The sequence below is a fragment of the Chlorocebus sabaeus genome, chromosome 22 (assembly GCF_047675955.1).
Source record: "Chlorocebus sabaeus isolate Y175 chromosome 22, mChlSab1.0.hap1, whole genome shotgun sequence".
NCBI lineage: Eukaryota > Metazoa > Chordata > Mammalia > Primates > Cercopithecidae > Chlorocebus > Chlorocebus sabaeus.
Genome location: NC_132925.1, coordinates 87,271,057 through 87,295,669, shown reverse-complemented (window position 1 = coordinate 87,295,669; position 24,613 = coordinate 87,271,057). Strand labels below are relative to the sequence as shown.

The window sequence follows — 24,613 nt, the reverse complement described above, 5'->3', positions numbered from 1 at the left end:
TGACCTGGCCTCTCCCTGCACAGCCCAGACCATGCCGAGCCGGAGGTCCAGGTGGTGCCCGGGTCTGGCCAGATCATCTTCCTGCCCTTCACCTGCATTGGCTACACAGCCACCAACCAGGACTTCATCCAGCGCCTGAGCACGCTGATCCGGCAGGCCATCGAGCGGCAGCTGCCTGCCTGGATCGAGGCTGCCAACCAGCGGGAGGAGGGCCAGGGCGAGGAGGAGGAGGAGGAGGAGGAGGAAGAGGAGGATGTTGCTGAGAACCGCTACTTTGAAATGGGGCCCCCGGACGTGGAGGAGGAGGAGGAAGGAGGCCAGGGGGAGGAAGAGGAGGAGGAGGAAGAGGAGGATGAAGAGGCCGAGGAGGAGCGCCTGGCTCTGGAGTGGGCCCTGGGCGCGGACGAGGACTTCCTGCTGGAGCACATCCGCATCCTCAAGGTGCTGTGGTGCTTCCTGATCCATGTGCAGGGCAGTATCCGCCAGTTCGCCGCCTGCCTCGTGCTCACTGACTTTGGCATCGCAGTCTTCGAGATCCCGCACCAGGAGTCTCGGGGCAGCAGCCAGCACATCCTCTCCTCCCTGCGCTTTGTCTTCTGCTTCCCGCATGGCGACCTCACCGAGTTCGGCTTCCTCATGCCAGAACTGTGTCTGGTGCTCAAGGTACGGCACAGTGAGAACACGCTCTTCATCATCTCAGATGCCACCAACCTGCACGAGTTCCACGCGGACCTGCGTTCATGCTTTGCACCCCAGCACATGGCCATGCTGTGTAGCCCCATCCTCTACGGCAGCCACACCAGCCTGCAGGAGTTCCTGCGCCAGCTGCTCACCTTCTACAAGGTGGCTGGCGGCTGCCAGGAGCGCAGCCAGGGCTGCTTCCCCGTCTACCTGGTCTACAGCGACAAGCGCATGGTGCAGACAGCCGCCGGGGACTACTCAGGCAACATCGAGTGGGCCAGTTGCACGCTCTGTTCCGCCGTGCGGCGCTCCTGCTGCGCGCCCTCTGAGGCCGTCAAGTCCGCCGCCATCCCCTACTGGCTATTGCTCACACCCCAGCACCTCAACGTCATCAAGGCCGACTTCAACCCCATGCCCAACCGTGGCACCCACAACTGTCGCAACCGCAACAGCTTCAAGCTCAGTCGCGTGCCGCTCTCCACCGTGCTGCTGGACCCCACACGCAGCTGCACCCAGCCTCGGGGCGCCTTTGCTGACGGCCACGTGCTGGAGCTGCTCGTGGGGTACCGCTTTGTCACTGCCATCTTCGTGCTGCCCCATGAGAAGTTCCACTTCCTGCGTATCTACAGCCAGCTGCGGGCCTCGCTGCAGGACCTGAAGACTGTGGTCATCGCCAAGACCCCTGGGATGGGAGGCAGCCCCCAGGGCCCCTTTGCGGATGGCCAGCCTGCTGAGCACAGGGTCAGGTGAGATCAAGCACAGCTCTCAGGGGCCCGGGGGCATGGGTCTGGCATGTGTGTGATCTCAGCATCTGCAGCTCATGTGTGGGCTGGAGGTTGCTGCAAGAGCGGGGTCCCCTCCCCCCAGCTTCCCTCTACATCACCACCTACATCACCCCAGGTTTGGTGCCAGGCTGCTCTTTATCTCAGTGCTGTAGAAGAAGCCCAGGAAAGCTGTCCTCTCACAAAATGGGTTGGCCCAGCCTCTTGCCACCCATGCAGGGCAGGCCAAGGGAGCTGCCCCGACTTTGCCTGCCCAGTGGGAGAGCAACAGGTTGCAGCACACTGAGGCCAGGAAAGCTGTCGCCCTGGCTGCTGTGCTCCACTGGACCCAAGCATGGTCTCTAGGCACCACCCCCGCCAGGGTCATAGTCCCATGGATGGCTCTGTGGGCCAGGATCTGCCTTAGGCTTCACCCATCTCAACATGTTGCTGTGTTGTTCAGGCTGGTCTCAAACTTTGGGCTCAAACAGTCCTCCCACCTCAGCCTCCCAAAGTGCTGGGATTATAGGTGTGAGCCACCGTGCCCAGCCATGCTGTTCTGTTCTCCCATAGAGAAGCTGGTGGAGGTCCGCAGTGACCCATAGATGATGTGATACATGCAGTCTCCTCACTCTGAAGCTGCACATGCGATGTGAATCTTCATTTGGGCTCCACTGTTAATATGGTGTTTTTCGGGGGGTACAGCAATGACCAGCGTCCCCAGGAGGTCCCAGCAGAGGCTCTGGCCCCAGCCCCAGCGGAAGTCCCAGCTCCAGCCCCTGCAGCAGCCTCAGCCTCAGGCCCAGGGAAGACTCCGGCCCCAGCAGAGACCTCAACTTCAACTTTGGTCCCAGAGGAGACCCCAGTGGAGGCTCCAGCCCCACCCCCAGCCGAAGCCCCTGCCCAGTACCCAAGTGAGCACCTCATCCAGGCCACCTCGGAGGAGAATCAGATCCCCTCGCACTTGCCTGCCTGCCCGTCACTCCGGCACGTCGCCAGCCTGCGGGGCAGCGCCATCATCGAGCTCTTCCACAGCAGCATTGCTGAGGTAGTGGCCTGGGTATGGGTGCCAGCTATGGCACAGCCAGTCCTGAGGGCGAGGCCCAGCTTCGCTTCAGGTCAGCCTTAGGTCCCTGGACTTTCCTGATGTCAGGGAGTCCTCAGCTGAGCTGCTCACAGCTTTGAGGACCTGGGCAGTGAGGTCCTGAGTTGCCCTCCCCTCGCTATTTGTGCTGTGTCACCACCTCCTGTGCCACTTCCAGCCCCAGGTAGAACCCCCTCCCACAGCCATCTCCCACCCGTCACTTCCTCTCTGCCTTGAAGCATATGGACTCACTGGTGAGCCAAGAGGGGCTTCACATGTCTCCTTGGAGCTGTGGGCATGTCCCTGGTATGTGCAGGTTGCTAGGGTGGTGGAGCTGACAGGAGTGCCCCCATCTCCAGGTTGAAAACGAGGAGCTGAGGCACCTCATGTGGTCCTCGGTGGTGTTCTACCAGACCCCAGGGCTAGAGGTGACCGCCTGCGTGCTGCTCTCTACCAAGGCTGTGTACTTTGTGCTCCATGACGGCCTCCGCCGCTACTTCTCAGAGCCACTACAGGGTAGGCACAGGGCCTGCTGGGGCTCAGGAGCTTGGAGTGTGTGGTTGGGACAGGCTGGGGGTCATTCTCTGGAGCCTTCTGTGTGACTTCAGGCAGCAGTCAGTGACTTGGCTGCAGTGGGCTGAGAGTTGCTTGTCTGAGGAAGGGGAGCTGTCATGAAGGAGGGGTCCATGGCCAGATGTGAACGCAGAATGCACTGAGCCAGGGGCCGGCGACTGCTTGGGAACGGCCCCTGATGAGAAGGGGTCAGGCAGCCTCTGCCCCTGGGGCCGCACAGGAAGCCTTAGTCAATGACGTGGTGACTCCCCTGAGCTGGGTGAGGCTCAGACTCCAGACAGCATTGCCTATGGGGCCTTGCGTGGGTGGAAGCGGGAATAGCTCCTTGCCAGGCCTGGCCAGGCCAACCAAGAGGACCTGTTCCTGCTGGACGTGTTGCACACCTAGGACCCTTGTGCTTGCCTGCCACCGCCTCCCTCTGTCCCTTTCTCCATCACACAGATTTCTGGCATCAGAAAAACACCGACTACAACAACAGCCCCTTCCACATCTCCCAGTGCTTTGTGCTAAAGCTTAGTGACCTGCAGTCCGTCAATGTGGGGCTTTTCGACCAGCATTTCCGGCTGACGGGTGAGTGACCCTCTGTGCTTTGTCCTATTTCAGGTGAAGGCCAGCATCACCAGTGGGCTTCCACCTTCCATATGGGGGTGGGTTATCATAGACAGTTATCTCTGTGCTCAAGAGCCGCTTCTTACCCGGGGCGGGAGGAAGCAGCTTCAGGAACTGCTGAGAGAGCAGAACTCATGCTCCCGGGCTCAGAGCAGGAGGCAGGGTGTGCGGCAAGCACTGGCCCGGACAGAAGCAGAGTGGGCCCTGGTCTTGGGCAGGATGTTTCTGACTCACACTTCCTGGGGAGAGAAAGCTAAGCTCTTTGCCTAATGCCTCTGTCTCCCCTTCCAGAAAAATGCCTAAGCTCTTCCGGCCTGAAGGAACGGCCACTTCCCAGGGCTCCATGATGCTTTCCTACGTGGGCCCTCCTGGTGCTGGCCTCTGGGCTGAGGCTTGCTAGGGACTCAGGGTGGCTGTCAGTGGCAGGGATAGGGCTGGGGAGCAGTGGCCTATGGCCCTGACCATCCCCTCTCGTGCAGGTTCCACCCCAGTGCAGGTGGTCACGTGCTTGACGCGGGACAGCTACCTGACGCACTGCTTCCTCCAGCACCTCATGGTCGTGCTGTCCTCTCTGGAACGCACGCCCTCACCAGAGCCTGTTGACAAGGACTTCTACTCCGAGTTTGGGAACAAGACCACAGGTACCCCTGTCTAGCTCAGGCTGCAGACAGGCTGCCTGGACAGACATCACAGGCCCCAGGGTGGCTCTCTGTGCCCCAGAACCCTCTCTGCTTCTATCTCTCTTTTCTCACTTAGCTGGCCAGGGTTTTATGTGGGGCTTTTTGATGGCAGAGTCTCCACCCCAGCAGTCCCTCAGCCATCTGGCAGACACATCTCTGGTGCCTGCTCTGGGCTCCTGGCCTGTGGGCCCCATACTTGGAGCATCCTCTCCTGCCTCTCTCATGCTGGGGTCTCTCAGTTGACTTGGGGCCCTTGGTGCTCCCAGCCCCACCAGGGGCCGGTTCCAGGCTACAGCCTTGGTGGCATCTCTCTGCAGGGAAGATGGAGAACTATGAGCTGATCCACTCTAGTCGTGTCAAGTTCACCTACCCCAGTGAGGAGGAGATTGGGGACCTGACGTTCATTGTGGCCCAAAAGATGGCTGAGCCAGAGAAGGCCCCAGCCCTCAGCATCCTGCTGTATGTGCAGGCCTTCCAGGTGGGCATGCCGCCCCCTGGGTGCTGCAGGGGCCCCCTGCGCCCCAAGACACTCCTGCTCACCAGCTCTGAGATCTTCCTCCTGGATGAGGACTGTATCCATTACCCGCTGCCCGAGTTTGCCAAAGAACCGCCGCAGAGAGACAGGTACCGGCTGGACGATGGCCGCCGTGTCCGGGACCTGGACCGAGTGCTCATGGGCTACCAGACCTACCCACAGGCCCTCACCCTCGTCTTTGATGATGTGCAAGGTCATGACCTCATGGGCAGTGTCACCCTGGACCACTTTGGGGAGGTGCCAGGTGGCCCAGCTAGAGCCGGCCAGGGCCGTGAAGTCCAGTGGCAGGTGTTTGTCCCCAGTGCCGAGAGCCGAGAGAAGCTCATCTCGCTGCTGGCTCGCCAGTGGGAGGCCCTGTGTGGCCGTGAGCTGCCTGTCGAGCTCACCGGCTAGCCCAGGCCACAGCCAGCCATCACCGCCTGCCATGTCTAGCCTGGTGCCTACTGGGGCAGGGCAGCAGGCTTTTGTGTTCTCTTAAAATGTTTTCTCCTCCCTTTGGTACCTTAATTTGACTGTCCTCACAGAGAATGTGAACGTGTGTGTGTTGTGTTAGTTCTTTCTCATGTTGGGAGTGAGGATGCCGGGCGTCTCCAGGGCTGTCGGTGTGCTGTCAGCCTCCTGCAGGTGGCGCGGCCGTGCACACCTGTGTCGTGTCTGCTGTTGTGGGACTGTTGTTAACACGTGATGCTGTGGGTCTGACTTTGTCTTCTACACGTCCTTTCTTGAAATGTTGAGTCCAGTCCTTTGTTGCTGTTGCTGTCGTTATGGGCATCTTGCTGCTAATCCTGAGGCTGGTAGCAGAATGCACATTGGAAGCTCCCACCCCATATTGTTCTTCAAAGTGGAGGTCTCCCCTGATCCAGACAAATGGGAGAGCCCGTGGGGGCAGGGGACCTGGAGCTGCCAGCACCAAGTGTGATTCCTGCTGCCTGTATTCTCTATTCCAATAAAGCAGAGTTTGACACCGTTTGCATCTTCTAAATCAAGGGTCATTGGGATCCCAGCAGGGCTTCCCTCTGGGGCATGGTTGCAGGTGGAAAGAGGGTGCCCTGGAGACACAGGAGGGTGAGGGGTTGGGGGAAAGGAAGGAGCAGCCCTCCAGGAACCAGATACTTCTTGGAACATGGGAGGCATGACAGGGCCATGGCCTCTCTGGACAGTGCCATGCTGGGCTGTGGCTAAACCATGAGCCCAGGGCAAACAAGAAGTCTGTGAAACTCCTCAGGGCACCCCTGCCACACCAGCCGCTGCCCCTCTGCCTGAGTGCAGGGCATGCCACCCTCTTCAGGCCGTCTTGCAGGTCTTGTGTGTCAGTCACCCCAGGGCCTAACCCCACCTGTCTCAACCCCTGTGGAGAGTAGGGGCGGGGCGAGGGGAACAGAGATCCCAGAGTCTGGGATGGCTGGTGGGGGCCGGGGCATCTCACCAAGGTGGCCCTTGAATGGCAGCAGGGGAGGCCTGTGGGGAGGTGGACCCAGGTGGTGGACAGTGGAGGGAGGGGCGCATGCCCATCTGTGTCTGTCTTCATGTCCCTGAAACAGGCTCATGGGCCCCTCCCTGAGGGTTGCTTCAGGGAGCCTGATGAGGTAGGACCTGGGATTTTGGGAGCCAACCCCATGCCACACTCTTCCCCAACTCCATTCCTGCTGCCAGAGTGGCACCCATGAGCCCCGCATAATTCATCCTGGCCCAGCCAGGAGCCTCAGCTGCGAGGACCTTGGGGCCGCTAGGCCAGGCAGGGCTGTGGAGAGGTGGGTGGCGTGGCCAGCCTGGCTCCCAGACCTGCTTCTGCTCCCCAGTTTCCCTTGGTGCCAGCAGGGTGGGGGTCCTGCCTGGAGGACCCTGCACCCCCAGAAAGACTGTGGGTGTGGGGAATGGGGGGAAGGTCTCCCCTTGCAACCCCCATCCCAGCCAGATCTCAGAGGCCTGCCTGAAGGCCCCTCCAAAGTGATGGGAGTGGATGTGTGTTGGGGAGGAGAAAATTCCCCAACCCGGCCTTTACCGAAGCATTTACAGATGGCCACCGGGCTCTGGCCCACTCCTGTCTCCCCAGCTGTTACACCATCTGCAGTTGGGGGTAGTGACAACTGGAGGCAAGGCCCACCACGTGCAGCCCTGGCACGCAGAGGCCCTCAGCCTGGGCCCACTGCACCTCCTGGGGGTGCTGGCTGTGCAGGCAGCGGTGGCTTCACAGGCAGTAGCCCTGGGATTGGATTTGAAAACTGATTACCTCGGAAAAGCTACCCAGTCCCTCTGAGCCTCAGTTTCCTCACCAGTAGCAGAGGGATCATAAAAGTAGCCACCTCCATTCATTTATTCCTTCTGCACGTGTGTACTGAGCATCTACCGTACGAACCAGCCAGACAGCGCCCCTACTCTCCCACAGCTAATGTTCCAGGGGAGACAAATGGAACAAGCCAATGCCAGCTGGTGGCCCGTGCTGCCAGGAGGTGAACCAGGTACAGGGCCACCTGCAGGCTGAGACCAGGGAGGCGCTCTGAGGTGGTGGCCCTTGACCTGAGACTGCACTTGTGAGAAGGAGCCAGAGTGTGACAATCTGGGGTAGCAGCACATGACGGGGGAGCTCACTGAAGGAGCAGAGAGGCCTGTGTGGCTGGAGCACACCTGGCTGGGGAGAGTCCAGAGAGACCAGCAGGCTGGAGTGGGGTTTGGAGGTGCTGCAGCAAGCTGGCTGAGCATGGGCTGCTGAGTGGGGGGCAGATAGGGAAGGAGGGAGGGTGGATGGGGGTTGGCAGGCAGGACCAGCTGCTTGGGAGTAGCTGGGGCTGGTGAGGGGATGCAGGTCTGGTGGGCTAGCAAGGTGCCTGTAGCGAGTCAGAGCCCCATGAGCACCTTGGAGCTGGAAAGATGGAGGCAGGAACAGACAGACTCATTCAGGGGTGCCCTGCCTTCCACCGACCAGAACCCCCAGAGTCTCTGGATGAAACACACTGGACTCGCAGGCGGGGGAGTCGCTCATGTGTGCCTTTGGATTTGCTTCAGAACCTCTGATAGAGCCCAGGTCCTGGGGTTCATGTGGCCTGGGCTTCCAGGTTGTGATGCCAGGAGGGTCCCGGCCGGGAAGCCCTGAGCAGGGCTCAGGCCATCCATGGGGGGTCAGTGGCCAGCACCTTCCCTTCCGCCTGCAGGCTGCTGATACGCAGGAGGAAATCCTGGCGGGTTCCTGTGGGGGTGAGCTGGCGGGGCCTCCGGGCTGCTTTTAAGGCCACTGCCCGCCCCGTCCTGCCTGCCTGTGCTGTGCCTGCCTCCTGGAGCTCATTCCCTACGCCACCAGCTGCCCTGACTCTGTCCTGGACAGCGTGCCCACCAGCCATGGCGGGGCCCCAGGGCCTCCTCCCGCTCTGCCTCCTGGCCTTCTGCCTGGCAGTCTTCATCAGGGGGCAGGTAAGTGTGAGCCAGTCGCAGGGGCACACGGTGTCTGGGCCCTGCCAGCTGGTGGTGGGAACAGGGAGGGACTGGACGTGGAGGGGCATGGGCCTGGGGAGAAACCACAGCTGGCGCCTTGTCTGGTCTCTGGGCAGGCCTGGGGGCTGGCTATTGTGCCCACCTCCCCAGGCTGAGGTCTGCACCCAGCCACCCAGGGTTCAGGGGCGTGTCAGCCTGCCCTTCTCTGACTATGCTGGGCCAGGGCTCCCTAGCCTGCGGCTGAAGGGTACAGAGGCAGGCCCGTCCCACCCTTCTGGCCCAGACGGAGGCCCAGGTCTTACGTGGCCCTCACCTGGGGGTTGAAGATGTGATCCCCTCTAACCCCCGAGGACTACAGATTCACATGGGGCACGTGTGTGCACGTGTGTGCCTGTGTCCAGCCCCAAGAGTACTGGGAAGCAGAATGAGTCACTCACCCCCAGTGCCCGGGGTTATGAGCAGCTGGCAAGGACACACTTCAGCCTCAGAGCTGCCACAGCCCCGGACAGGTCCCGTTGAATCCTCACAGCCGTGGGGCAACTCCTTCTGTCCTCATGAGGAAGCCAAAGCCCTAGGATGACGGGAACAGGCCATTCCCACTCTGAAGCCATGTTCCAAACCCCTGCCTGTGATGGCCGTCCGTTTATGCTGGCGAGCAGACAGGGTCCCGGTATGCAGCCATGGCCAGCCCCTCAGTCAGGTCCCTGTGACAGGCTCCTGGCTGCAGGTCTGCTCAGGCCCCACGGTAGGGGCCTCCGGGAGCTTCTGAAAGAGCCTCCCACCCTGGTGATGGGGGTAGTTTGTCTCCTGTGAGGCCCAGCGTGTCTGCCTCTTGGGGCAGCTACCACCATCCCCATGGCACTGATGGGCAGACCAAAGTCCAGAGAGGTGAGGACTTGCCCAGGATCCCACAGGCACTCCAGCAAGGGACCCAGACCCCCTGCCACCATCAGGCGCTTTCTCTTGGATGCCTGTGGTCCCTCCGAGAGGCAGCAGGGAGAGTGGCCTCACCAGCTTCAGGACCAGGCCAGGGCTGGGGACAGGAAGATATGAGGCTGAGAAGGTGACAGTGATGGGGGAAGAGCCAAGGGCTCCAGGGCTGTGCTGAGAGCCCTGCAGGTGAGCTCCTGCCCTCCCCTTAACTCAGTTTTGCCCTGTGTACCATGCAAGGGAATTTCAAAGGCCTCTGCCACCTCCTCATGCTCTGGGCAGTGAGGACAGAGGTCAGTGAGGGGCCTCAGATTAGAGTTTTTTCCTTGTCAGAGACCTATGGCTGTGACTACTCCTTGTGGATGGGGCTGCAGCAGTGCTGGCCACTCTAACACAGCCACCTGGCCTCTATTCCAGCACCCTGCGTAGCTAAGATTCATGGTAAATGCAGTTGGCCCTCTGTATCTGTGCACCCTGTACTTGGGTTCAACCAGCTCTGGATTGAAAATATTCAGATGCCAGGCGTGGTGGCTCAAGCCTGTAATCCCAGCACTTTGGGAGGCCGAGGCAGGCGGATCACAAGGTCAGGAGATCGAGACCACGGTGAAACCCCGTCTCTACTAAAAATACAAAAAATTAGCCAGGCGCAGTGGCAGGCGCCTGTAGTCCCAGCCACTCGGGAGGCTGAGGCAGGAGAATGGCGTGAACCCGGGAGGCCGAGCTTGCAGTGAGCTGAGATCGTGCCACTGCACTCCAGCCTGGGTGACAGAGCGAGACTCCATCTCAAAAAAAAAAAAAAAAAAAAAAAAAAGGAAATATTCAGGAAAAAAAGGTGGCATATCTACTGAACATGTTCAGACTTTTTTTTTGAGATGGAGTCTCACTCTGTTGCCCAGGTTGGAGGGCAGTAGTTCAATCTCGGCTCACTGCAACCTCTGCCTCCCGGGTTCAGGCGATTCTCCTGCCTCAGCCTCCCAAGTAGCTGGGATTACAGGTGCCTGCCACTACACCCAGGTAATTTTTGAATTTTTAGTAGAGACGGGGTTTCGCCATGTTGGCCAGGCTGGTCTCTAACTCCAGACCTCAGGTAATCCACCTGCCTCAGCCTCCCAAAGTGCTGGGACTACAGGTGTGAGCCACCACACCCAGCCCCATGTTCAGAGTTTTCTATGTACATAGCATTTACATTGTATTCGGTATTATAAGTCATCTAAGGATGACTTAAGGTATACGGGAGGATGTGCATAGATTATATGTAAATTTGATGCCTTTTTTTTTTTTTTTTTTGAGATGGTGTCTCGCTCTGTCACCCAGGCTGGAGTGCAGTGGCGCAATCTCAGCTCACTGCAACCTCCACCTCCCAGATTCAAGTGATTCTCCTGCCTCAGCCTCCCAACTAGCTGGGATTACAGGCGCACACCACCACACCCAGCTAATTTTTGTGTTTTTATTAGAGACGGAGTTCTCCACATTAGCCAGGCTGGTCTTGAACTCCCGATCTCAGGTGATCTACCCTCTTCGGCCTCCCAAAGTGCTGGGATTACAGATGTGAGCCACCACTCCCAGCCTCAATTCCATTTTATATCAGGGACTTGAGCATCCTGGAACCAGTCCCCCACAGACACCAAGGAACAACTGTATTAGGAGTGGAAGCTCTGAGGGGAAGGGATGTCCTGGGTCACCTGTTCAGTAAGGGCAGCAACAGGACTGGAGTGCAGATGAATTTGGGCAGCAAGACAGGAAAGCTTTCCAGGAAGGCCCTTAGCACTTGCCCATTCAGCAGCTTTTCACTGAGGGCACGCGGCTAGGCATGTGCAGTGGAACCTGTGGTGGGAGAGGAGCACGGTCCAGAACCCAGCCTGCGCCCTCCCTGATCTGACTGAAGGTAGGGGGAAGAAGTTTGGGGTTCCTTCCTCTCTGACAGGGTTTGGATTCTGGGCTCTCAGCCTTAAAAAGTCCCCATGAGCCAGGTCCCAGCTTGGGAGAACTTCATCCACCTTCTCACCAAAGACTTCACACTTTGTGTCTCCTCAACTTCCCCTAGCAGCAGCTCTGTGGGAAGCAGACATTGCAAAATCAGGTCTGCGGGGGGTGTGGGGTGGGGGGAGACAGCACCCGCTCTGGCTCAGTCCCGAGATGCCCCCAGGAAGGAGGGAATCTGACTCAGCACCCAGGCCCTGATCCAGCCTCACTCCACCCAGCTGGACCAACGGCAAGATGTGGGCTCAGACCGCCGATGCTCCTTCCAGACCATGGGGCAGAGGCAGGGCCCCTCGGCTGTGGTCTTGGAGAAGCACTGATGTGGCAGCCAGCTTACCCTTCATCAGCATTTTACACATGTTTACAAATACCCAGGTCCTGTGAGCAAGTGTCCACACCAGGCCCCAAAGCTCCCGCTTCCTTCTGGGCCCCAACTCACCCATCACTCCATCTAGTCCTGACTGTCTCAGAGTGTGACCAGCACAGTCTTACTCAGCCTGAGCCCTTATCCAGAGCTGACCCCCATTCCTCCAAGAGCTGGTCCACAGCCAGAATGGTGACCGTGCTGGCAGCTTTGCTCAGCTGGCCAGGTGGCTTTGAGGGGAGCCTATCTCCTGCCAAGCCTCTGCCCTGAGCCAGCAGCTGCTCAGCCCTCAAGTTACCCAATTTCCTAGTCTCCCCCTGGCTCAGCAAAGGCAAGCCTCAGGACGGGGAACGAGACCACAACATCCCAGCTCCACCACTTGACACAGGCTGCTCTGAGCAACTTCCCTGTTTGCAGACCGCAGAGGCATGAGCGGAAAAGGCCAAATCACGGTAGCACAGAGGCTCTGGGGCCCTGGCATTTGCCATAATAAAGTGTCAGGGGCACCATTTCTCCTTTTCTCTTGCTTTGAGAAGCCACACATCTGTTAATTATTCCAGGAAAGGGATGTTCTGGGGTCACTCCTTTTGGACCACAGTGTGGTCAGCGTTTTTCAAGATGAGAACATCACTGCTTCTCCGGGCCATGCCCTAAGCCTCCCAAACACCTCCCTCCACTCTATGCCCTTCCCTATGCACCTTCCTCCCACTAGAACTGGGAGTTTAGCTTCACGCCTCCTGGGTTCAGTGCTGAAGGTTACTGGGACTTTGTCGCCATAGAAGGCTGGTGGACTTCCAGGAGCTATGGCAGGCCAGTGAATGGGACTCCAGGCCTGGGACTTTTGTCAGCATCCTTGTGCCCATGCCGTGGTGGCAGGCTGGACTCCTCACATCTTTCATGCCCCACCCAGTTGCTGAGACCTTCTCCCAATTCATCTCACCACCCCAAGCCCTCTCAAGTATCTCCCAATCCATTTCCACCATTCCTGCCTTGGCCCAAGCCACCTGCAGGTGATGATGGCCTCTTTCCCACCTACACCTGCCCCCACAACTCTATTCCCCAGGCAGCAGCCAGAGGGCCAATTTAAAACAAACTGGCCAGGCACAGTGGCACATGCCTGTAGTCCCAGCTACTTGGGAGGCTGAGGCAGGAGAATCGCCTGAGCCCAGGAGTTCAAGATTAACAGTGAGCTATGGTCACACCACTACACTCCAGCCAGGGCAACAGAGCGAGACCCTTTCTCAAAGACAAACAAAAAAACATAAACTGAGTCATGGGGCTGCCCTGGACTCTGCCTCACCTAGGCAACCTGGCGTGCAGGTTTACGGAGCTCCTGCATGCCAGCTGCCAGCCCCTCTCCAGCCTCCCCTCAGGCCACTGCCTGCCTTGTCACACGTTTGTTTTTACTTCTTTCTGCTCCCAGTCTTTGCTTCTGCTGTCCCCTAGGCCAGGAGCACTGTCCCTTACCAACTCTCATGCATCCTTCAGGTCCCAAGTCAATGATCACCTCCCTCAGGAAGCCACCTGGGGCCCCAGCCAGGATGCCCTGGGTTTCCTTAGAGGCTGGCATGGTCCATTGTCCCCTGGGACTGCCCAGCCCAAACACATGCAGACCAGAGCCCCTGCACACAGCTGTTCATGTGAGCCCAGCCTCTCAGGGCCGGGGCCCTTAGTCTCTGACCTCTGGGCAGCGGAGAAAACCCTTGCGCTTGGTTAGAGAGGGTCATTTGGTAGCAACGTGGGAAAGTGCTCAGAGCAGAGTGGTGGCTGGAGGTCCAGCCCCACGGTGCATGGCTGGAGCCGGCATCGTGCCTGTGCCCATGAGTTGAGGATGGAGTTACCATGTCCTTCCAAGACAGCATCAGCTCTGTCATTTATTGTTTCTTTATCTTTAAACAAAAGGCAAAAGTGAGCACTAGGCTGGGAGTCCAGGTTCTAGTCCCTGGTTCACACCCTGTTCCTGGATGAGACTGGGCAATGGCCATGTTCTGGGCTTCATTTTCCTCACCTGAAATGGGCAGGGGGAACAATGTGGCTAGATTCTCTAGTGTCAGAGGCTGTGGACTCAGAGCCTTCTGGGCCAGGCACATAAGGACTCGCTATGACAGTAACAACTTGTAACAGACAGCTTTCACAGGGCTTTCCCATCAGCACTGCGTTCCCACTGAGCAGATGGGAGGTGGTGGCTGGAGGAGTGTGAGGCCTTATTGAGGACAGGGTCGGGTTGGGTGTGGGGTCCAGGCCCCTGACCACACCTTGCCTGTGGCCCAGGTGCTGTTCAAAGGCTGTGATGTGAAAACCACGTTTGTCACTCATGTACCCTGCACCTCGTGCGCAGCCATCAAGAAGCAGACGTGTCCCTCAGGCTGGCTTCGGGAGCTCCCAGATCAGATAACCCAGGACTGCCGGTGAGGGCCACCCCATCCTTGCCTGTGTCCAGGAGCGTCCTGTGGGGTGGCAGGGACTGGAGGAGCTTGACAGACCCACAAAATGAGGAAAAGCACTCACTTATCTATGCCCCTGTGGCCGCTCCTGGGTGGCAGAGACAGGCGGGGAGGAAGGGGTAAAGGCAAGCGGCAGGAGGGGCTTATGGGGTACCTGCTATGTGCTAGGCCCTCTGCTCACCTGGGCCAGTCAGAGCAGGGAGGTGGGTGGGAGCCCCAGAAGCCAATATGGGGAGGCGGGGTGGAGGCTGTGCGTGGGAGCCTTTTCCGTCACCCTGCCCACCCTCTGCCCCCAGCTACGAAGTACAGCTGGGGGGCTCTATGGTGTCCATGAGCGGCTGCAGACGGAAATGCCGGAAGCAAGTGGTGCAGAAGGCCTGCTGCCCTGGCTACTGGGGTTCCCGGTGCTATGGTATGGGAGAAAGTGGGATCCCGCCTCGCTCCTCACACCCAGCCCCAGCTCTGGGCAAGCCCTCTGCAGGAGCCACCTGCATTCCCCTTCAACATGTTCATTTAATGAACTCACTGAGCGCCTCCAAGGCTCGGCCCCCTCGCTCTTGCTGCCCTGGGGGAAGGGCCAAGTCTGGGGTTGGCCAGAGCTGCTGGGGTCAGGGTAAGCGGAGGGTTCTGGGCATAAAGCTGAGTTCTGTGGGGGTTCACAGAATGCCCTGGGGGCGCTGAGACCCCATGCAATGGCCACGGGACCTGCTTGGATGGCATGGACAGGAATGGGACCTGCGTGTGCCAGGTAAGGGCTGGCCAGGGTAGGGTGGAGGCTCAGAGGGGCCACGCTGACTTGGTGCCTCCACCACCAGGAAAACTTCCGCGGCTCAGCCTGCCAGGAGTGCCAAGACCCCAACCGGTTTGGGCCTGACTGCCAATCGGGTGAGTGCTTACAAGGCAAGAGGGCAGGGCCAGCATCCACCTGGGGGCCCATGCAGATGCATTCCCTACAACCAGCTCCCACCTGTCACTTCAGCCTCTGTCCCAGCCCCTCAGATGTGCACATCCCTTTCAGGAACATGTGCTTTGTTTTGTCACACCTCCAGCCCTTTGCACATGCTACTCCCCTGAGAAGCCTTCTCCAGGAAGCCCTCAGTGAGCCCCAGGCTGGGTCAGTGCCTTCTGTGGGCTCCCACCACCCCTGTGTTCCTGCATCACAGCTCTGTACTCTTAAGGTTGTACCTGCCCGAGCTGAGTTCTAAAAATACAGAGAGCAGGGACCCAATGTCCCGGTGTGTGCCTAGGAGAGGCTGGGGTCCCATCTGTCTCTGTGTATCCCTCCCAGTGTGCAGCTGTGTGCACGGCGTGTGCAACCGTGGGCCACGTGGGGATGGAAGCTGCCTGTGCTTTGCTGGATACACTGGCCCTCACTGTGATCAAGGTGAGCAGTGCCACTGGGACAGCCTAGGGCAGCAGGTCCCTGTGGCCAGAGCAAAAGAGGCCGACTGGGTGAGGATGGGGCCTGAACCTCAGCAGGACCTCTGCCTGGAGCCTAGTTGGAGAAGGGGTGTCATCTGAGACCTCCACTGTCCAGAGGCCCAGCAAGGGCAGGGCCCTGCTCTGAGTCACAGAGAACAGGCAGGGCCCCTTTGCCCCTGTGTTTCTCCCCAGCCTGGACTTGGGCTCATCTGTGCTCTCCCCACTCTGCTCAGAGCTGCCCATCTGCCAGGAGCTGCGCTGTCCCCAAAACACCCAGTGCTCCGCAGAGGCCCCCAGCTGCAAGTGCCTGCCCGGCTACACGCAGCAGGGCAGTGAATGCCGAGGTGAGCCTGGACTCAGAGGCCAGGGACTTCAGCTCAGGGTGGGCAGGGGCTGGGAAAGCATCCTTTAACCCAGTAAGTGCAACGTATAGGAAGCAGAGCCATCCCTAAGGGGAGCCTATTCTCAAGGCCTAGGTCAACCTGCTGGCCCCGGCCTTCCTGGTGAAAGCTGTGGCAGAGACAGGGCTCCTGGGTGCTTGGCTCACTTGGGCGCTCTCTCTGCCCTGGCAGCCCCCAACCCCTGCTGGCCGTCACCCTGTTCACCGCTGGCCCTGTGCTCGGTGAGCCCCAAGGGGCAGGCTCAGTGTCACTGCTCCGACAACTACCATGGCGATGGGATAGTGTGTCTGCCCAAGGACCCATGCACTGACAACCTTGGTGGCTGCCCCAGCAACTCTACCTTGTGTGTGTACCAGAAGCCAGGCCAGGTGAGCCAGGGTCCCAGACCAGAACCGCCCCCACAGTGCACCCGCTCACACTGGCTGTGGGACCCTGGGCAAGTCACAGGCCTTCTTGTAGCCTCGGTTTCCCCATTTGTAAAATGGGGAGAGAATAATGGTCCTCTTTGGGGAGGGGCTGAGCAGGGCTCTGTGGGTAGGGCAGACACCAGTGGTTCTTGGGGTTGGACGTGATGTTCCCCTCCCACCCTGTCGGGGGCCAGGCCTTCTGCACCTGCCGGCCAGGCCTGGTCAGCATCAACAGCAATGCCTCTGCGGGCTGCTTTGCCTTCTGCTCCCCCTTCTCCTGTGACCGGTCTGCCACCTGCCAGGTGACCGCTGATGGGAAGACCAGGTAAGCACAGGGGCCTTGGAGCAGAGGCAGTGGGTTGGGCAAGCATACCCGCTTTGGGGATGCGTCGGGTGCGGGGGCTGCAGCCTCCACCCTGACTGGCTCTCCCTGGGCCCCTAGCTGTGTGTGCAGGGAGAGTGAGGTGGGGGATGGGCGTGCCTGCTACGGACACCTGCTCCACGAGGTGCAGAAGGCTACTCAGACCGGCCGGGTGTTCCTGCAGCTGAGGGTCGCTGTGGCCATGATGGGTGTGTGACCCCCACTGCTTGCCCATGACCCCACCCCTCACCCACAGCACAGCTGGCAGGGAGGGAGGGGCTGCCTCTGCAGATTCTGGTTTCTCTGCCCCAGAGCTGTGGGAACAAACAGCAAACTGTGGGGGGTGCACGCAGGGGGTGGGAGCTGCTCTTCAACCTTGAGGCCCCCATCTATCCTAAATCTAGGCCGAATACCCCCACCCCAACTCCCTCACACCAGGACTGATGCCCGAGGGTCTCCTGAGACTCCCCGGGTCTCCCCAACTCCCTTCTGATACTCCCTCGCCCTACCCCCCCAGACCAAGGCTGCCGGGAGATCCTCACCACAGCAGGCCCGTTCACCGTGCTGGTGCCATCCATCTCCTCCTTCTCCTCCAGGACCATGAACGTAAGCCCCTCCCCATGGTGGAGCTGGCCACCGGCCCTCACCTCCTCCCCTGGATGCCGCCCCAGTCTCCAGGGCCTGAGAACCTGGAAGGCATCAGGGCCTAGGAGGCATCCTGTCCCCTCCATTGCTTGGGCAGGGGTGGCGTGAAGAAGACGGCCCTCCCCACCGCTCACTTGGCTCCCTGCCTTGTATGTGCAGGCATCCCTTGCCCAGCAGCTCTGCAGACAGCACATCATCGCAGGGCAACACATCCTGGAGGACACAAGGACCCAACAAACACGAAAGTGGTGGACGCTGGCCGGGCAGGAGATAACCGTCACCTTCAACCAATTCACGGTGAGGGAGAAGCCTCAGCCTGGGAACAAGAGGAGTCACAGCCTGGCAAGGGTGTGCAGGTGGGAGGGAGCCTTGGGACAGGGGGCTGGCATATGGGATCTGGCCAGATCTCTGTGTCTCACCAGAAATACTCCTACAAGTACAAAGACCAGCCCCAGCAGACGTTCAACATCTACAAGGCCAACAACATAGCAGCCAATGGCGTCTTCCACGTGGTCACTGGCCTGCGGTGGCAGCCCCCCTCTGGGACCCCAGGGGATCCCAAGGTGAGCCAGCATCCTCCCTTCCCCTCCCCCGTGATGCTGGGTGGCCTCAGACCCCTGCAGAGCGCGTGAGTGGGCAGAGAGCAGTGAGTGGGCAGGAGCCATTCTGCTCAGGGCTGGAGCGTAGCTTCTCCCCCAGGGCTGAAGCAGCCTCACCCCCTTCCCTGGGGCCCTCACACTCATCCCTCCTTACAGAGAACTATTGGTCAGATCCTCGCCGCTACCGAGGCCTTCAGCCGCTTTGAAACCATCCTGGAGGTAAGCTCGGGGGAGGGGCCCTAGCTCATGTGGCCTTCTGGGCTTCTGGGCCAGGACTCATTATCCCAGATTCTGCCCCACAGTGACCTGGGGTTCTGAAGTAGCGTGACCTCTGCCCATGCCCCCATCCTCAAGCCTGAGGTTCTGTGGTAGCACAGACCCATTGCCCATGTCTCCTACTTACTCAGTGGGAGTTTCCTGCAGGCCAAAGGTGGCAGGGCCCAGGCAGGACTCAGAGGTGGAGGCTGGCCATGCAGCCCCCTGAGCCTCCCTCGCACTGCCACAGAACTGTGGGCTGCCCTCCATCCTGGACGGACCTGGGCCCTTCACAGTCTTTGCCCCAAGCAATGAGGCTGTGGACAGCTTGCGTGACGGCCGTCTGATCTACCTCTTCACAGCGGTAAGCTCAGAGGGAGAAGGGGCTGCAGGTGTGGGGGCACAAGGACCTCCACTCTCCCCCACAGGTCCTCCAGGAGCCAAACCCTCTCTCCCCTGCCAGGGTCTCTCTAAACTGCAGGAGTTGGTGCGGTACCATATCTACAACCATGGCCAGGTGCAAGGTCTTTTCTCTGGGGGGTGGCCAGCTTGCACCCAGTAGGGCTGCCTGCAGGTTCTGGACTTCCCCGAGGCCCCATCTCTTCTCCATCTCCCCTCCCTTCGCATCTGTTCTGCTATAGCACAGAGCCTGGGGACCAAGGCAGTGGCTTTGAGCCTCCTGGGCAGGACAGGGCATGGCCCCAAGGTGTGGCCAGAGCCCAGCCTAAAGCCACACTGTCCCTTGCCCCAGCTGACTGTTGAGAAGCTCATCTCCAAAGGTCGGATCCTCACCATGGCGAACCAGGTCCTGGCTGTGAACATCTCTGAGGAGGTGAGGTGCATGGACACCTGGCCGGATGGTGTGGCTGGCAGTGACCAGCTGCCCACTTGGCCTCTGAGCCTTGTGTGCTCCAAGTCCCGTGGTGGGCAGGAGACTGCTAGGCCCTGGTGGGGCCATGGGGAAGGAAGCAGGCAGAGATCAAATTCCTTTGCTGGAGCCCAATGAGGGTTAAGGGGGAGTATCCAAAGAGGAGCGTGGAACACACAGTAGGGCTGCCCCATGTGGCAGAAGCCATGTGAGTAAGGGTCCGGAGGCTGGAGCAGTGTCGTTGGCCAGAGCTGAGGGAGAGGTGGCTGGCATGGCAGGCGGGAACTTCAGCATCTCACTGAGCTGCCTGTTTGCTCTAACTGGGCTGCAGGGGTGGAGGCGGGCAGCCCCACTGGGCCGAGGTCAGCCAGGCTGGGGGTTGGCACAGTGGGTCTCTGCCGCAGGGGCGCATCCTGCTGGGACCTGAGGGAGTCCCACTGCAGAGGGTAGACGTGCTGGCTGCCAATGGCGTGATCCACATGCTGGACGGCATCCTGCTGCCCCCGACCATCCTGCCCATCCTGCCCAAGCACTGCAGCGAGGAGCAGCACAAGATCGTGGCGGTGAGCCTCGCCTGCACAGCCAGGACCCTGCTCACTAACCCTCGTCAGCGCTGGAGCGGCGATCCTTTTCCCAGGGAGAGGCGTCAAGTCAGGGCTGGGCTGACGCTGGCTCTGAGGCCCTGTGGGAGACTCCCAAGGACCCACCTGTGCTTCCCCCACACTCACCCTAACCAGGACTATGATTCCATCTTTGAGTTTTTTTTTTTTTTTTTTTTTTTTTTTTTTTTTTTTTTTGAAGTAGGGTCTTGCTCTGTTGCCTAGGCTGGAGTGCAATGGCACAATCCCAAATCACTGTGGCCTCCGCCTCCCGGGTTCAAGCGATTCTCCTGCCTCAGTCTTCTGAGCAGCTGGGATTACAGGCACTCACCATGCCTGGCTAATTTTTGTATTTTTAGTAGAGATGAGGTTTCACCATGTGGGTCAGGCTGGTCTCGAACCTCTGACCTCAGGTGATCCTCCCACCTTGGCCTCCCAAAGTGCTGGGATTACAGGTGTAAGCCACTGTGCCTGGCCTGAGATAACTCTTGTACCCTCCACCACTTCATCCCCTTTCACTCGCTCTGTGCTTGCCTCTGGCCTCTCTGCTGTTTTCCAGAGACTCTAGCTCTGCCCGGCTCAGGGCCTCTGCCGCTGCTCTTCCCTGCCTGGAACACCAGTGCTGGGCTTTCTGTGGTTGGCTTTTCTCTTTTTTTTTTTTTTTTTTTGAGACGGAGTCTCGCTCTGTCGCCCAGGCTGGAGTGCAGTGGCTGGATCTCAGCTCACTGCAAGCTCCGCCTCCTGGGTTTACGCCATTCTCCTGCCTCAGTCTCCCGAGTAGCTGGGACTACAGGCGCCCGCCACCTCGCCCGGCTAGTTTTTTTTTTGTATTTTTTTTTTTTTAGTAGAGACGGGGTTTCACCGTGTTAGCCAGGATGGTCTCGATCTCCTGACCTCGTGATCCACCCGTCTCGGCCTCCCAAAGTGCTGGGATTACAGGCTTGAGCCACCGCGCCCGGCCGTGGTTGGCTTTTCTCATCCCCTAATCCCCACTCAATGTTCCCTTCTCTGGGTTTGCCGAGTAAATAAACGATGACTAACCCCTCTCCCCATCCCGCCCCTGCCCTACCCAGGGCTCCTGTGTGGACTGCCAAGCCCTGAACACCAGCACGTGTCCCCACAACAGTGTGAAACTGGTGAGCACCCCTTGGCCCAGCCCTCAGGGCCTCCTGACTGCCTGTTGAGGTTTCTGCCCTGGGTTACAGGGGTGGGTGGGGGAAGCAGAGGCTGGGAGGCTAGATCCGACCTGGAGGCTAGATCCGACCTGCAGGCTCAGTGCTTCACAGCCCTACTGGACCAGGGTGGGAGTTCTGGACCCAAGGGGCAGAGGTCCCTTGACCAGGGCTGCCTAGCAAAGGGGCTGACCCAGAACCCACACCCACTGACTGGCTTTGCACGGCCCACCCAGGACATCTTCCCCAAGGAGTGTGTCTACATCCACGACCCAACTGGGCTCAATGTGCTAAAGAAGGGCTGTGCCAGTTACTGCAACCAAACCGTCACGGTGAGCATGGGCATGGGCGCCCTCTCCCAGGTCACCTGGGCACCTGTTGCTCCTTGGGGGCCCCCACGCTGGGGCTGAGTGGGCTACCTTCCTCAGAGGATGCACTGCAGCCTAACAGTGGAAAAGGGGTCCCAAAGAAACCTTATCCACTCCCTCCCTCTGGAGATGGGACCAGGGAGCAGAGGCAGCCTGGGCAGGGAGGGCATGGCCCCAGATGGTCTCTTGGACCTGCTCTGTCTCTTATAGGAACAAGGCTGCTGCAAAGGTTTTTTCGGGCCTGACTGCACACAGTGTCCTGGGGGCTTCTCCAACCCCTGCTATGGCAAAGGCAATGTGAGTCCTGTCCTCTCCTGGGGTGAGGTATGGGGAAGACAGGGACTCCTTCACCGGTTGGCCAGTGACTGGCTGTGTGTCTGGGCCAAGCCTGCCACTCTCTGGCCTTGGGGTCCTCACATCCAGGCAATGGAAAGTTGGATCAAATTATTTCTCGTATTTTAATTAAAAAATTAGAGAGGCCCGGTGCAATGGCTCACACCTGTAATCCCAGCACATTGGGAGGCTGAGGCGAGCAGATCACTTTAGGTCAGGAGTTCAAGACCAGCCTGGTCAACATGGCAAAACCCTGTCTCTACTAAAAATACAAAAATTAGCCCGGTGTCATGGCACACATCCACAATCCCAGCTACTCAGGAGGCTGAGGCAGGAAAATCACTTGAACCTGGGAGGCGGAGTTTGCAGTGAGCCAAGATCGCCCCACTGCACTCCAGCCTGGGCAACAGAGTGAGATTCCATCTCAAAATAATAATAATAATAATAATAGTAATAATAATAATAGATAAGATAGATTTTTTTTGGCATTTATTTCCAAAAAGGCTACTTGGCAGTAGTTTTCTTTTGTGTTCTGTTTTTACCACTTTGTAACATCAGGGTTACTTTAGCACCTGGCTATAGAACACAGGAGTTATGTGTTTCTGAATTGAGCAAATGTCACTCATAAAACCTCCAGGGCCAGGTGCCTTTTAGGGGATAGGTCTTTGGTGGCATCAGTGATTTTGAAGATCCCTTCCAGGATGAGCTCTCATGGGTAGCAAGAGCTCAGAGCCAACCCATGAAAGGAGGGGGTGTTGGGAGAAGGGACGTAGAGTCCCTTTCCCATGACTGATCCTGCCTCTTGCTCACTCTGTAGTGCAGTGATGGGATCCAGGGCAACGGGGCCTGCCTCTGCTTCCCAGACTACAAGGGCATCGCCTGCCACATCTGCTCCAACCCAAACAAGCATGGAGATCAGTGCCAGGAAGGTGGGTGGTCCTGGCTCAGGCCATCTCCTAGGGAGAAAAAAGGTCTGGTTAGAAATGGGTCTGGGGGCTCTCAAGAAGGGAAATGAAGCCCCAGGAGGAGGGATGAAGGCCAGGGGGAGTGGAGGAAGATTTGAAAACAGAAAGGAGATGCTGTCTGCTTCACCCATGCCAGGAAGGGAACTGTGGCTTAATTTAAAATATGTGGGACTTAGGCCAGACACACTGAAGAACTTCCTGATGGTGGTGTTGGGATCTGGGCAACTAGAATGGGATAACTGAAAGCTCAGAATACCCCCCTCACATTTCATCTGCCTGCCCATTGAGTCTGAGATAACCTCTGATTTTTCCTCCCTAAAGTCAAATCTGTACTGGCTGCCCCACTCCCTATATCCCCCAAATCCATCCTGGCTCCCAGCCAGCCCTGCCTCCTGCTTCTCAGTTTCCCTGCTCCCTTCTACTCCCTACAGACTGCGGCTGTGTCCACGGTCTCTGCGACAACCGCCCAGGCAGTGGGGGGGTGTGCCAGCAGGGCACGTGTGCCCCCGGCTTCAGCGGCCGGTTCTGCAACGAGTCCATGGGGGACTGTGGGCCCACAGGGCTGGCCCAGCACTGCCACCTGCATGCCCGCTGTGTTAGCCAGGAGGGTGTTGCCAGGTGAGGACTCACATCTTCTGTCTGCTCCACCTGTGACCTTTCGCAACTGAGGCTCACTGGAGCCCCCTCCTTCACCCACCCCCAGATGTCGCTGTCTTGATGGCTTTGAGGGTGATGGCTTCTCCTGCACACCCAGCAACCCCTGCTCCCACCCGGACCGTGGCGGCTGCTCAGAGAATGTCAGTCCCCTTGCTCCTTCCCTGGAGTTCTGACCCAGAGGCAGGAGGTGGGATGCCCTAGCCCTCTGCCTACGTTCCTGTGTCCCTGAGTTATTTGTCCTGGCTCTCACAGGCTGAGTGTGTTCCTGGGTCCCTGGGCACCCACCACTGCACATGCCACAAAGGCTGGAGTGGGGATGGCCGCGTCTGTGTGGCTATTGATGAGTGTGAACTGGACGTGAGAGGTGGCTGCCACGCCGATGCCCTCTGCAGCTACGTGGGCCCCGGGCAGGTGAGGTGCAGCAGAGAAGGGGCGGGAGCCTTGGTTCCCGCGGACTCTCTCACTGCCCCATCTGACTCCCAGAATGCAGAGTCAGGTGCTCAGGGTCTGGAACCTCAGGTGCAGATGAGAACCCAGTGCTGACATGCTGAGTAGTGGCATCTGGGATTCGCTCCTTTATCCATCCGCTCATTACTTTCCCAGGTGTTATCAGGCACTTGTTCCATGCTAGTCCCTGTTCTAGACATAGGGAATATGACACTGAGCAAAGCAGGAAGAGCCCCTGCCCATGGGAGTGACCTCCCCAAAACTTTAGCCTCATGGAAATCCAGCCCCAGAACTTTGCAGTGTCTGAATCTAGTCACTGGAGCTCAGAACCTGGAACCTTCCATGCGGAGCATTTAGGGACTGGTGAATCAGTGTTCAGACAGGCATTGAAGACTGTCTAACGTGCCAAGTGGGAGGCCAGGCCTGGCTGGTCAGGGTCAGCCTCTGCATGGCCAGGCCTGTGGGGCTCCCTGTCCTCCCAACTCCAAGGTGGCCTCTGGGCACTAGCACGTGGGGCCTTAGCAGTAAGAACTGACAGGTGTAACAGCTGGAGCTCCAAACCCCATTAGGGCCTTAATTCAGAACAGAGGTGTTGAATGTGCCAGTGAGATGCCCCCAACGTGCAAACAAGGGCACCTAAGATCTGAGGGGTCTCACCGGTCACTCACCTGCAATGTACACAAGCCCAGGGGCACTGGCATTTGGTTGGGGGACCCGAGCAGCTGAGTAGAGTAGCAGGGGTGGAGATGGGATCTGAGCCACTATCCTGGGGCCAGCCTTGGCAGATGCCTACCCACTTGCCACAAACTGTTAGCCTCAATGGCCCTGGCAGGGTCCCAGGCTCCAAGTGTAGGGGCACCAAGTCTCCACGGATGCTTCTCTGCCAATGCTCTCACCTCCGTGGACTCATTCTGAGAGCCAGTCTCCCCTTAGGGCCTCTGTCTCCCCATCTGGAGCACAGATCTCCGAGAGTAGGGCTGGGAGAAGTTCCTCTGGGCTCTGGACAGGCCTCCCCAGGGGCAGTGCCCAGAGAGAGCCAAGTAATGG

The 24,613-nt window shown here is 59.0% G+C and overlaps 2 protein-coding genes across 4 annotated transcripts in view; both read left to right on the top strand.

Moving 5' to 3' along the window:
- The window catches only part of NISCH (nischarin), a 39,299-nt gene extending 33,407 nt beyond the window's left edge, over window positions 1–5,892 (top strand). The window contains exons 16-21 of the mRNA XM_007984499.3: window positions 24–1,427; window positions 2,148–2,490; window positions 2,886–3,042; window positions 3,541–3,669; window positions 4,188–4,349; window positions 4,706–5,892. Coding sequence (XP_007982690.2) covers window positions 24–1,427; window positions 2,148–2,490; window positions 2,886–3,042; window positions 3,541–3,669; window positions 4,188–4,349; window positions 4,706–5,316 — 2,806 coding nt within the window. The 3' untranslated portion in view covers window positions 5,317–5,892. The remainder of the gene's footprint in view (window positions 1–23; window positions 1,428–2,147; window positions 2,491–2,885; window positions 3,043–3,540; window positions 3,670–4,187; window positions 4,350–4,705) is intronic.
- Window positions 5,893–8,153: 2,261 nt separating this feature from the next.
- Window positions 8,154–24,613, top strand: part of STAB1 (stabilin 1) — a 29,229-nt gene continuing 12,769 nt past the window's right edge. The window contains exons 1-25 of one of the 3 annotated variants that reach the window (XM_007984503.3): window positions 8,154–8,328; window positions 13,895–14,031; window positions 14,364–14,479; window positions 14,730–14,815; window positions 14,883–14,952; window positions 15,356–15,451; window positions 15,723–15,833; window positions 16,062–16,258; window positions 16,492–16,622; window positions 16,740–16,867; window positions 17,176–17,264; window positions 17,463–17,600; window positions 17,726–17,866; window positions 18,059–18,121; window positions 18,408–18,521; window positions 18,621–18,674; window positions 18,909–18,989; window positions 19,430–19,588; window positions 20,698–20,760; window positions 21,033–21,128; window positions 21,375–21,461; window positions 22,315–22,426; window positions 22,894–23,080; window positions 23,166–23,259; window positions 23,372–23,530. In XM_007984503.3, coding sequence (XP_007982694.3) covers window positions 8,257–8,328; window positions 13,895–14,031; window positions 14,364–14,479; window positions 14,730–14,815; window positions 14,883–14,952; window positions 15,356–15,451; window positions 15,723–15,833; window positions 16,062–16,258; window positions 16,492–16,622; window positions 16,740–16,867; window positions 17,176–17,264; window positions 17,463–17,600; window positions 17,726–17,866; window positions 18,059–18,121; window positions 18,408–18,521; window positions 18,621–18,674; window positions 18,909–18,989; window positions 19,430–19,588; window positions 20,698–20,760; window positions 21,033–21,128; window positions 21,375–21,461; window positions 22,315–22,426; window positions 22,894–23,080; window positions 23,166–23,259; window positions 23,372–23,530 — 2,781 coding nt within the window. In that variant the 5' untranslated portion in view covers window positions 8,154–8,256. The remainder of the gene's footprint in view (window positions 8,329–13,894; window positions 14,032–14,363; window positions 14,480–14,729; window positions 14,816–14,882; window positions 14,953–15,355; window positions 15,452–15,722; window positions 15,834–16,061; window positions 16,259–16,491; window positions 16,623–16,739; window positions 16,868–17,175; window positions 17,265–17,462; window positions 17,601–17,725; window positions 17,867–18,058; window positions 18,122–18,407; window positions 18,522–18,620; window positions 18,675–18,908; window positions 18,990–19,429; window positions 19,589–20,697; window positions 20,761–21,032; window positions 21,129–21,374; window positions 21,462–22,314; window positions 22,427–22,893; window positions 23,081–23,165; window positions 23,260–23,371; window positions 23,531–24,613) is intronic. The other 2 variants (XM_007984506.3, XM_007984505.3) reach the window with 2 other exon arrangements.